The 12610-nt window shown below is 53.6% G+C and overlaps 1 protein-coding gene across 1 annotated transcript; it reads left to right on the top strand.

Annotated features, from left to right (window-relative positions):
- The first annotated feature begins 681 nt into the window (after positions 1 to 681).
- Positions 682 to 12256, top strand: LOC100350027 (tubulin alpha-3 chain). Its single transcript, XM_008268468.3, has 5 exons — positions 682 to 832; positions 7676 to 7898; positions 8703 to 8851; positions 9143 to 9823; positions 11893 to 12256. The coding sequence occupies exons 1-5, from the start codon at positions 830 to 832 to the stop codon at positions 12187 to 12189; spliced, it is 1353 nt and encodes a 450-aa protein (XP_008266690.1). The 5' UTR covers positions 682 to 829; the 3' UTR covers positions 12190 to 12256.
- Positions 12257 to 12610: the final 354 nt, after the last annotated feature.

Here is a 12610-nt window from a genome sequence, read left to right as displayed (position 1 = left end):
AGTGAACCAATGGAAAGAAGACCTTTCTCCCTCTCTCTCACTGTCTAACTCTGTCAAATTAAAAAGCAAAATAAAATGAATTTAAGATGATCTGTAAGAATCGAAAAAATCTGACAATTTTTCCAAAGTCCACCAAAGCGGGCACTCGATCCCACCCCACCCCATCTTCTGGGAGTAGGGGGGGTACCCTCCCGCTCCTGTGGCCCGGAAACTCATTCCTTCTCACTGAAGCAGCGATCACACCCTGCCGGTCTCCTGCGTGCTGAATGGGAATGGCTTTCCTGCTGGGAGAAAACAGAGAGCAGGGTGCCAGGACTGGGTCGACAGGGATGTAGACCTCTTGGAGGCGGCCATGTCTGCAAAGACCGAACAAGGAGCGTGGAGGCGAACAGCCCTGTGGTGCCTGGGGAGCGGGTGGACAGCCCACTTCCTCCTACTTCAGTCATCGCACACCTGGGGCTTGGGTGCCCGGCACTGCCCCAAGCTCCACCACAGCTCTTCCATCCTCACCGTCAGAGGATGCCCCCGGAAGGCCCCGGGTCTGTGCAGCTGTCGGCCACTCCGCGCCCTTCCCGCCAAACCCACACCCAATCAGAAGGCGCCACAGATCTGCTGGCCGAGCATCAGCCAATAGGAAGCAGGATCTGGAGCCTTGGCCCGCCTTGAGGGGCTCCAGACCAATGACTGCCCCCCAGCGAATCCGGGACAGTGCGAGGCGGCCACGGGCTGTTGGGCGCGCATGCGCCCTGGTGGCTCCGGCGGCAGTTGAAGTCCAGTAGCGGCAGTTGAAGTCCAGTAGCGGCGTCAGGCGGCAGCGGCGAAGTTCACCATGGTAGGGTCCCGGGGACGGGCCCAGGCCGGCGGGCGGAACAGCCCGCCACTTGGGGCGGCCAGAGAGGAGGGTGGGAGAGGAGGCCGGGGCAGGACGCGGGCGGCCCAGGGTGTCCATGGTGCTCTCGGGTCTGAGGGCAGCGGCGACCGGATGAAGGCGGATTGCCCTGGGAGTCGGCGGCTAAGCGCCCGACGCAGCCGGGGTGGGAGAGGGAGGGAATTTTTTATTTTTTAAAAGTGATGCCCGTGGCGCAGATGGAGTTAGGCAGGGTCAGGGTTGTCAGTCTCTGGAAGTAGCGGTGGGCTGTGCAGCCTGGAGGGCGCTTATCCCTGCTCCTAGAGGGGCCCGAAGTGCCTTTGTGCATGTAGCCATGGCTGATTTTCCTGTTGGAAATTTCCGCTGAGCGGCTGCTGTGGTGGCGCCGGCGGTTAGGCCGCCCCGCCTTGGGACTGGCAGCCTCGGTGAGCGCCACTTCCGGTCGTGGCTGCTCCACTGCCGATCCAGCTCCCTGCCCGTGCTCTGGAAGACAGTGGAAGGTGGCCCAAGTCCTGCCCAGGTAGTTCCAGGCCCCTGGCTTCGGCCTGGCCCAGCCCTGGCCATTGCAGCCATTTTGGGAGTGAAGCAGCAGGTGCAAGATCTCGCTCTAATTCTGCCCTTTTTCAGGTCTTTTAAAACAAAAATTCAACTGAGAAGTTCTAAAAAGTTGTATTCTCCGTTTTGTTTGAAAGACAAAAGATCTTCCGTTTGCTGGTTCACTCCCCAAATGGCCACGACAGCGGGTGCTGGGCCATGCCTGAAGCCTGAAGCTAGGAGCTTTGGTGGCAGCCGGTCTCCCACGTGTGCATCAGGAGACAGAGTACTTGAGCTGTCCCCTGCTGCCTCCCAGGAAGCTGGAGCTGGGAGCAGAATCAAAACTCAAATCCAGACATTTGGATATGGGAAGCCAGCTGGCATCTTAACCAGTGTCAAATGCCCACCTTTGAGAAGATTTTTTTTTAAGGTTTTTTATTTATTTATTCGACAGGTAGAGTTATAGACAGTGAGAGGCGGAGAAAGAGAGAAAGGTCTTCCTTCCGTTGGTTCACCCCCCAAATGGCTGCTACGGCCAGAGCTATGCCGATCCAAAGCCAGGAGCCAGGTACTTCCTTCTGGTCTCCCATGCGGGTGCAAGCGCCCAAGCACCTGGGCCATCCTCCACTGCTTTCCCAGGCCACAGCAGAGAGCTGGACTGGAAGAGGAGCAACCAGGACTAGAACCCAGTGCACATATGGGATTCTGGCACCGAAGGCAGTGGATTAGCCAAGTGAGCCACGGCGCCGGCCCTTGAGAAGCTTTTAAAAAGCTTATTCATTGGGGCGGTGCTGAGCATAGCAGGTAAAGCCTCCTCCTGCAGTGCTGGCATTCCATGTGAGTGCTGGTTCTAGTCCTGGTTGTTCCAGTTCCGATCCTGCTCTCTGCTATGGCCTGGGAAAGCAGAAGATGGCCTAAGTCCTTGGGCCCTTGCACCCACTGGGAGACCCAGAAGAAGCTCCTGGTTTTGGATTGGCCCAGTTCCAGCTGTTCTGGCCATTTGGGGAGTGAACCAGCAGATGGAAGACCTCTCTCTTCGCCTCTACCTCTCTGTATAAATAAATAAATCTTTAAAGTAAAAAGTTACTCATTTAAAAGCAGCACACGGGATCATAAATAGCTACCCAAGTCTGAGTAATCCTAGTTTGTCAGCTTGCAACTCAAACAATCCCAGCAGTGTTCTCTCCATAGCAGAGAAGAGAGACAGAAACGTTCCGTCTGTTAGTTCACTCCCCAAATCGCAGCAACAGCCAGGGATGGGGCGGGCCAAACCCCAGAGCCTAGAACTCAGTCGGGAACTGCCACATGGGTGGCAGGGACCCAGGTACTTGAGCTATCACTTGGCAGCCTCCCAGGGTGCAGAGTGGTGGGAAGCTGGATCAGAAGCAGTGTCGTGGGGACTCAAACCAGGAACTCAGATAATGGGATGCGAGCATCCCTTTTAGTAGCACTGTGCCAGATGCCTGCCCTGCAAATGGTGTTTACTGAGATGAGAGCTTACTAAAGAAAGGTAAAATTGCAGAGTGAGGGTTTAGCAGTTAAGATGCCGGTTAACAAGCTCGTGTCCCACATCAGAGTATACAGGTTCTATACCCAGTTCTGGCTTCTGACTGCTGAATCCTGACTCATACAAACCCTGAGAGGTAACTGGACTCCTGCTGCCCACATGGGAGATCTGGATTGAGTTTCTGGCTCCTAGGCAGTTGTGGAGTGAACCAGGACATGGGAGTTCACTGTCTCTTTTGTCTAATTTCAAATAATTTTTTAAAAAAGATTTATTTAGTTGAAACACAGACTTACAGGGAGAGAAAGGGAAAGATAGAGATCTTCCATCCACTGGTTTGCTCCCCAAAAGGCTGCAACAGCCATGGCTGGACCAGGCGGAAGCCATGAACCAGGAGCTTCATCCGAGTCTCCTACATGGGTAGCAGGGGCCTAAGGACTTGGGCCATCTTCACTGCTTTCCCAGGTGCATTAGCAGGGAGCTAATCAACAATGGAGCAGTTGGGACTCGAACCAGTGCCCAGATGGGATGCTGGAATTTCAGGTGGTAGCTTACGAATTATGCCACATTCCTGGCCCTTTCAGTAAGTTCTTTTTAAAGATTTATTTATTTATCTGAAAGACAGAGAGGCAGAGCAAGAGAGAGGTCTTCCATCCGCTGGTTCACTCCCCAGATGGCCACAATGGCTGGAGCTGTGCCAATCCAGAGCCAGGAGCTTCCTCCGGGTCTCCCACACAAGTACAGGGGCCAAAGCACTTGGGCCATCTTTCACTGCCCTCCCAGGTCACAGCAGAAAGCTGGATTGGAAGTGGAGCAGTTGGGACTCAAACTGGCAGCCCCCTGGGAAGGCAGCAGAGGATGGCCCAAGTATTCCAGCTACCTATGTGGGATACCTGGAATAAAGTTCCTGGCTCCTGGCTTCAGCTTAGCTCAGTCTTAGATGTGGCAGCCATTTGGGGTGTGAACCAAATCCCTCTCTCTAACTGCCTTTCAAATAAATACATGTATCTTTCTGTCTGCCTTTTCAACTAAATATTTTTAAAAATAAAGAAGCCAACACTGGCACCATCTAGTCCCGGCTGCTCCACTTCTGATCCATCTCCCTGGTAATGTCCTGGGAAAGCAGTAGAAGATGGCCCAAGTGCTTGGGCCCCTGCACCCACGTGGGAGACCTGGATGAAGCTTCTGGCTTTAGTCTGGCCCACCCCTGGCCATTGCAGGCATTTTGGGGAGTAAGCCAGCAGATGGAAGCTCGCTTTTTTTTTCTCCCTCTCTCTCGACTCTGCCTTTCAAATAAATAAATAAATCTCTAACAAATAAAAACTATAAAGTAAAATCTAAAATTGACCCAGGTGAGGGTCGCAATGGTAACTTATAGTGGCTGTCTCAAAAGCAAAGAATAATTTTCCCGAATGCTCTGATTAGAGATGGAAATGGCTGTTCTCCATCCTCATTTTATAAATGAAGAAATTGGGGATTTATAGATGTCACAGATCTTACTTTGATATTACTGGGGCAAGCTGAGTAGAATGCCAAATAAGGTACCTTGTGAAATACACGGTACCTGGATTTAAGTGTAAGGCAAAATGATCTGTCTTTTCCTCTCTCTTTTAACTCTGCCTTATAGATAAATGAGTAAGTTATTTAAAAAGTAATATGGATTCAAAATGGTGTTGTTAAGTAGACTCAAAAGGGTTTTTCCCTGAATGTTGGTGGATTCCTCCCTTGGAGGAGTGAGTTCCTTTGTATTAGAGAGCTTTCTGTGGGCTGGCATGGCACAGTGGGTTCAGTTTCCACTAATAACCCCGGCACCCCATGCTGGAGCCACCAGTTCAAGTTCTGGCTGCTCAGCTCTCTGCTAATCAGCCTGGGAAACCAGTGGAAGATGGTCCAAGTACTTGGGCTGCTGCCACCCATGTGGGAGACCAGCATGCAGTTCCTGGCTCCTGGCTTTGGCCTGGCCCTGCCCTGGCTGTTGCAGCCATTTGGGGAGTGAACAAGTGAATGGAAGATCTCTCCTTGTTCTCTGTGTCTTTCAAGTAGATAAACATCGTTTTTTAAAAAAAATTCTTTCTACTTTAAAAAAATGCTTCCTACTGAGATTATTGCATTATGTTGATATTTGAATGCCTCTGCAGACTCTGATATTTGCTGCAAATACAGTAGGAAATAGGACTTCAAGTTCTTAGGATTGTAGATTAGAATTGAATGGGTGAACACCTCAAATTTGATTTGATCTCTCTGAGTATTTGTGGTTTACAATATCCACAAGTCGGGGTGGATATTTGATCCAGCAATTAAGATGTTACTTGGGACACCCACATTCCATATTAGTGCCTGGGTTTGAGTCCTGCCTGAGCTTCCAATTCCAGCTTCTTGCTAATGCACTCCCTGGAGGCAGCAGATGTCTCCAGTGCTTCTGTCAGTGCCTTGCACAAGGGAGATGTGAATTGAGTTCCGGGCTCCTGGCTTTGCCTGGCTCCCAGCCCTGGCTGTTTGAGGCATTTGGAGAGTGAACAAGTGGATGGAAGATCTATCTCTGTTCTCTGTTTCTGTCCCTCCTCTGCCTTTCAAATAAAGATTTTTTAAAATGGGGCTGGCACTGTGGTGTGGCGGGTAACCAGCCACCTTCTTCAGTGCCAACATCCTGTATGGGTGTTAGTTCGAGACCTGGCTGCTCTACTTCTGATCCAGCTCTGCAATGGCCTAGGAAAGCAGCAGAAGATGGCCCAAATCCATGGGCCCCTGTACCTCTGTAGGAGACCCAGAAGAAGCTCCTGGCTTCGGATCAGCCTAGCTCTGGCCTTTGCAGCCATCTGGGGGGTGAACCAGTGGATGGAAAACCTCTCTTTATCTCTGCCTTTCCTCTCTCTGGGTAACTTTCTCTCTTTCAAATAAATAAAAGCATTTTAAAAATAAAATAAAATTGAATAAATCGCTAGTGTATGTCCAGTCAGGCTCCTGGCAGGAAACAGATGGTCCATTCAAAATGGGTGCCTTGAGGAGAAGCTAAGAAGCATAGATATGGATAGGGTTAAACCATGAGGGCAGGCATTTATTGTTTGGCTGAAGATACTAGTTAGGACATTCATGTCCCACGCTGGAGTGCCTGGCTTGAGTCCAAGCTAGTCTGTGCTTCTGACCCAGCTTCCTGCTACTACACCTGGGAAGCTGTAGGTGATGCCCAAATACTTGGGTTTCTGGCCACCATGAGGAGATCCAAATGGAGGTCCTGGATCCTGGATTCCACCTGGCCCAGCCCTGGCTATTGGAGGCATTTGGGGGATGAACCAGTGGATGGAAGATGTTTCTCATCTCTGCCTTTCAAATAAATAAAAATAAGTTAATTAAGAGTAATAAAATAAGAAAGCATCAAAGGACAGTTCTGGGTCCCAGCATGCCTCATGCCTGGGAGCTGTTGCGCTCCTGGGCTTGAGGAGGTCGGAGGAGGAAGTAGTTACTAGCAGTTGAGAAGGCAGCTGTATGAAGAGTGCCAAATGCTAAAGACTGGGGCTTTGATAAAGGTTCTCAGTGAGTCCCAGCCAGTATGTAGGGAGGGAGCCAGGGACCAGGCCCCTGACCACACTGTCTAGTCGGCTGCTGCTGCCTGTATGAGGCCAGAGGCCAGGGACGCCCTCTGATGCTGACCACATATGTCAGCCTCCCGAAGCACACAATGGGATTGAAACGACAGACTGGATGTGGAAGGGCAGGTGGCAGACACATAGTGACCACGTGGGACCTTGCCCATTCTTTCTCTCCTAATTTATATGATCTATCTTTTGATCAGGCACAGTTCACAAATGCTGTGTATTCAGAGAATTACTGTGGCTGGCCATAACAACGAGCTCATCTATTTTTTTTTTTTTTTGAAAGATTATTTAATTGAGAGAAAGAGAGAGAGGGAGGGAGATTTTCCATCTGCTGGTTCATTCCCCACATGGCTGCAACAGCCAAGGCTGAAGCCAGGAGCAATAGTTTCATCCAGGTCTCCTATGAGGGTGACAGGAGCCCAAACTTGGGTCATCTTCTACTGCTTTTCCCAGGCTGTTAGCAAGGAGCAGAATCAGAAATGGAACAGCTGGGATGGGAAATGATGTTGCAGGCAGCGGCTTTACCTGCTATGCCACAGTGCTGGCCCCAGGAATTGGTGATATTACATGGCCGGCCGGCGCTGCGGCTCACTAGGCTAATCCTCCGCCTTGTGGCGCTGGCACACCCGGTTCTAGTCCCTTTCGGGGCGCCGGATTCTGTCCCGGTTGCCCCTCTTCCAGGCCAGCTCTCTGCTGTGGCCCGGGAGTGCAGTGGAGGATGGCCCAAGTCCTTGGGCCCTGCACCCTATGGGAGACCAGGATAAGTACCTGGCTCCTGCCATCGGATCAGCGCGGTGCGCCGGCCGCAGTGGCCATTGGAGGGTGAACCAACGGCAAAGGAAGACCTTTCTCTCTGTCTCTCTCTCTCACTGTCCACTCTGCCAGTCAGAAAAAAAAAAAGAAAGAAAAAGAAAAAAAAAAAGATATCACATGGCCACCAACTTTTAAAATAATGTAATTTTTGTGTGATGGCAAACATTTAGGTTCTAGGGCTAACTCTGGCACTTAATAGCTAGGGTGAGCAAGGATACAAGGGTGACCTAACCATTGTAGAAAATAAAAGTTGAAAAAACCCTAGAAACTGAAGAGTTATAAAATATGAAAGTGTTTCACATGCCCTGTAGCTGCAGCTTGCCTGACAATGAGTGAGTTTCACGTTTATGTTCTGGTTCCCAGCGCGAGTGTATCTCTATCCACGTGGGGCAGGCGGGCGTCCAGATCGGCAACGCCTGCTGGGAGTTGTACTGTCTTGAACATGGCATTCAACCCGACGGTCAGATGCCAAGTGACAAAACCATTGGTGGCGGTGATGACTCGTTCAACACGTTCTTCAGTGAGACGGGGGCGGGCAAGCACGTGCCCAGAGCCGTGTTTGTGGACCTGGAGCCCACAGTGGTCGGTAGGTGCTCGGGCACCAGGGGGTGGGACGCCCAGCGTGGGCTCCCCTGTGGAGAGAACGGCTGTAGGAGCCCATGCTGTTGTTAAGTGAGAAACCGAAAGGTTCACAATGGACAGTCTGACTGTGCAACTCAGCAGCCCCTGACCCACAGCTGCTCTGCTGGCACACGGTGGGCTGCGGAGAGATGTGCCGGGGGCTGCCTTGGCCTTGGTCAGGTGGCTTCTGTAGACCAGACCAGACAGCTGCAGACCAGACTTCTGTGTGCTGGTTCCCTCCCTGCCACCGTGCTCTGTGTGCTGGTACGTGAGAGTCTTGAGGTGCATCTCCCACATGACAAGGTCAGCGTAGAGCATTCGTGTGGTTCTCCCAGCTTAGAGCCCAAGGTCGTTTGAAGGAGGGCTGCAGAGAGATGGGTGTGCCAGGGGATGACAGTGTCACTGCCTGGGAGGCCCAGAGCACCTGGGCAACCCTGACAGGACTGCCCAGCCAAAGTCACACTGACCTGGGCACTGCCTGTGCTGTGCAGGAGTTTTAAATTACTCCTTGAAAGAAATCGGTCCCCGTGTGAGGGGTGAGAGCTGCTGTCCCTTCACAGCAGCAGGGAACTCTGGGATTCCTACGGTGAGTTGACCTCACCCGTCGAGAGATCCATGAATTGCGTGGGTGGTTTTGCATCACAGACGTTTTCTGAGACACTTGTGCTGGGGGCTACAAGGCACAGCATGTGCTTTGTGGAACTGAGCAGGGCCGGCCGCGCCGTCTCGGTCAGTACAGCAGGCCCCGGCCTCCCTGGTCTCTCTGCAGACGAAGTGCGCACGGGAACGTACAGGCAGCTGTTCCACCCGGAGCAGCTGATCACCGGGAAGGAAGACGCGGCCAACAATTACGCCAGGGGCCATTACACCATCGGCAAGGAGATCGTGGACCTGGTGCTGGACCGCATCCGCAAACTGGTAAGGGGTGCCCTCGTCCCGCACAGCCTTGGGTTGGCAGGGGAGGTGGCTCCCCAAAACTCAGGCCAGGATCAAGAGCCTGACTGAGTCTGCCGAGGCCTCCGCGGAGGGTGCACATGGGACTCACCGTGGGTCTTACCGTGTGTTTCTTTGCTTCGGCTGTAACACGTGTTCACCGCGGACGGTCTGAGTCTGTGTTAACTTGCAGAGGCTGAGAGAAGTGAGCCCGGCTCGGGGCAGGTGGGCGGCGCGGCCTGCTCGGCCTGGCTCACGCTGTGTCGTTTCTCGCAGGCGGACCTGTGCACGGGGCTGCAGGGCTTCCTCATCTTCCACAGCTTTGGGGGCGGCACCGGCTCCGGGTTCGCGTCTCTGCTCATGGAGCGGCTGTCGGTGGACTATGGCAAGAAGTCCAAGCTGGAGTTTGCTATCTACCCAGCGCCGCAGGTTTCCACGGCCGTGGTGGAGCCGTACAACTCCATCCTGACCACCCACACGACCCTGGAACATTCCGACTGTGCCTTCATGGTGGACAACGAAGCCATCTACGACATCTGTCGGCGCAACCTAGACATCGAGCGTCCCACGTACACCAACCTTAACCGCCTGATTGGGCAGATCGTGTCGTCCATCACGGCCTCCTTGCGATTTGACGGGGCCCTGAACGTGGACTTAACGGAGTTCCAGACCAACCTGGTGCCGTACCCCCGCATCCACTTCCCGCTGGCCACCTACGCCCCAGTCATCTCGGCGGAGAAGGCCTACCACGAGCAGCTGTCTGTGGCCGAGATCACCAATGCCTGCTTCGAGCCGGCCAATCAGATGGTGAAGTGCGACCCTCGCCACGGCAAGTACATGGCCTGCTGCATGCTGTACAGGGGCGACGTGGTCCCGAAGGATGTCAACGCGGCCATCGCCACCATCAAGACCAAGCGCACCATCCAGTTTGTGGACTGGTGCCCAACCGGCTTTAAGGTAGGCCTGGGTGCCGGGAGGTGTCACCCCATTAGCGGGCAGCAGATCTCCGGGAGAATGCTGTCCCCACGTCCACACCCATGCCCAACTGGGAGACCACCCCATGGGTGTCGGCCAGGCTCAGGTCATGCATTAGTGAACCAGAATGGTCATGTATTCTGTGACATCTGTCGGTCTTACTTTCTGATCATCACAACTGTATGTGGTCAGTGTGTGTGTATGTGTAACAGAATAGGCTGTTTTCTGAAGAGTTTTTTTGTCCTTTTCTGGGTGGTAGCATTACTGTGGGAAACGCAGGTTAAACTTAGAAGGGTTTTTAGGAGCATTTTAGTGTTAGGTGTAGTGAGTGTGTGTGTTTTAATTCTGAGTATTTCTACAGCCTGCTGCCGCTTAATTGTCCTAGAAAGAATTTCCAAGTCCTGTCCTGTGGAGTGTTTTGGTTTAACAACCCATCAAGAGCCATTAGTGATAAAAATGGCCACACTGGGGCCAGTGCTGTGGCTCACTTGATTAATCCTCCACCTGTGGTGCTGGCATCCCATATGGGCACCGGGTTCTAATGTCTGTTGCTCCTCTTCCAGTCCAGCTCTCTTCTGTGGCCCGGGAGGGCAGTGGAGGATGGCGCAAGTACTTGGGCCCTGCGCCCGCGTGGGAGACCAGGAGAAGCACCTGGCTCCTGGCTTTGGATCGGTGCAGCGCGCTGCCCGTAGCAGCCATCTGGGGAGTGAACCAACGGAAGGAAGACCTTTCTCTCTGTCTTCTCTCTCTCACTGTCTATCTCTGCCTGTCAAATAAGAAAGAAAAAGAAAAAGTGGCCACACCTTTATTTCTCTCTTTGTAAGCTTAGAAATTCTAGGCTGGGTTTTCCTGAAGCGCAAAACATGTGGCCGTTTCCCGATGATGGAGCGTGGCAGAAGCCTCGCACCTCCCAGCTTTTCCCCTTGTGGGTCACCGAGTCCCGTGCATCCTGCCTGTCCTGGGCCGGCCTGGCCTTGGCCTTGCTCTGGTTCCACCACGGCAGTGGGTTCCTCTCTGGGGTTTCTTCCTCTCAGTGTCAGCTCCCTTAGCTCAGGGGCTTGCGTGGTTGGTGAGCCGGCTTCCTGACTGGCAGCGGTTTTGTGGGAGCACAGCCACGCGGGTACACATAGGTGTTGTCTGCGGCAGCTCTTGCAGGACAGTAGCAGGGCTGAGAAGTGGTGACCAGAGCCGTGTGGCCTGGGAAGCCGAGCATTTGTACCTTCTTGCCCTTGACTCAGGAGGTCTGCTGACTTTGTACCCTGCAGCCAGAGCAGCTGCCGATCCCCACTGGATGCCTCCCCTTTGGTTTGAACCTTGGTCTGTCCCCAACCCCAATTTAAGCACTGACACCACCTCCTGCCACCATAGTAGCACCCTTTATGTGACCTGTGACTGTTGACCTGTCGCCTTGGCACATGCCAGTGAAGGCGTGTTTGGGGCATCAGCAGGGTGTGATCTTCCTGGAGAGAGCCTGGTTGCAGACAGACAGACAGCCCCTGCCTACCGGTCCTCGGCCTCGCTGTGATGTAGAAGCAGAAGCTGCACTTTGGATTCTGATCTCCTGGGCTGGCAGGGCCATCTTGTGTTGCCAGTGGCTTTCAGAGGCAGGGGTTGCAAAAATCACATGAACTAGTCAGTACTTTGTTATAAAACGGGTTTTGTGTGAGCTGATTTTGCCCGACTGTCACCTGGGGTCTGGGTTCTGAGCACGTGCAAGGTGGGCAGGACTCGGCTGTGCAGTTCAGTAGGTCAGGAGCGCTGACTGCACTGGTGACTGGTGATGGCTGTACTGCGACAGAGCTCCCGAGAGTGGAGGCACCCTTGCTCTGCTGCATCTGAGGGGGACGCTTCAGCTGCAGACCCCATCCCCACCTGTGGAGAGGAAGATCCTCCAAGTACACGGCCAGTGACACCGTCTCCCACACCCGGCCTCGCAGGACGCTGGGCTCCCTGGTCATCAGCGGGCGCCTACCGTCCTCCTGTGAGGGCAGGCGGCCGCCATTCTGCTTTGGTAGACACTTCACTGATGCTTCCTCCTCTTCCTCCGGCAGGTGGGCATCAACTACCAGCCCCCCACCGTGGTGCCCGGGGGCGACCTGGCCAAGGTGCAGCGGGCCGTGTGCATGCTGAGCAACACCACGGCCATCGCCGAGGCCTGGGCCCGCCTGGACCACAAGTTCGACCTCATGTACGCCAAGCGGGCCTTCGTGCACTGGTACGTGGGCGAAGGCATGGAGGAAGGGGAGTTCTCTGAGGCTCGCGAGGACCTGGCTGCCCTGGAGAAGGATTACGAGGAGGTGGGCGTGGACTCCGTGGAGGCGGAGGCTGAGGAGGGGGAGGAGTACTGAGGTGCTTCCGCTATCTCAGCTTGGCTGCTCCCTGGTTTACAATTAAAGTTTCTGTATAAACGCCAAACCTGGCTGTCTGCCGTCTCTGCCTGCAAGGGTGCCTGGGGATATTCTAAATCCAAGCTTTTAGATCACAGAGGTAGTTTTTCTCCATGGATTTCGCTATTGGGGCCTCCTCTGTAGATGAAATGGGTTGACTGAAGTATAAGAACTGGAGGGTTCTCGTGTGAGGTCCAGCTAGGGTGTAGGAGTTCTCTGAACTGTGGGTCAGGAGGTTTTTGGGAGAAGGGTGTTACTGAGTTCTCTTTGGCATTCAGGACCCTCTGAAAGGCCACAGCGCACACCGTGACCTTCCTGCTGCATGGAATTAGGAGGCATGCTCCCTTCCTGCTCTCTGCCCAGGCAGCAGGAATGGGTCTGG

Source organism: Oryctolagus cuniculus, chromosome 13 (genome assembly GCF_964237555.1).
Source record: "Oryctolagus cuniculus chromosome 13, mOryCun1.1, whole genome shotgun sequence".
NCBI lineage: Eukaryota > Metazoa > Chordata > Mammalia > Lagomorpha > Leporidae > Oryctolagus > Oryctolagus cuniculus.
Note: the sequence above shows the minus strand (reverse complement) of the source record. Positions and strands in the feature narration are given on the sequence as shown.

Bases quoted from the DNA above. Each gene is read 5' to 3' on its own strand.
- LOC100350027 (XM_008268468.3), top strand. The intron at 7,899-8,702 runs GTAGGTGCTCGG...GTCTCTCTGCAG, and splicing joins CCTGGAGCCCACAGTGGTCG to ACGAAGTGCGCACGGGAACG. The intron at 8,852-9,142 runs GTAAGGGGTGCC...CGTTTCTCGCAG, and splicing joins TGGACCGCATCCGCAAACTG to GCGGACCTGTGCACGGGGCT.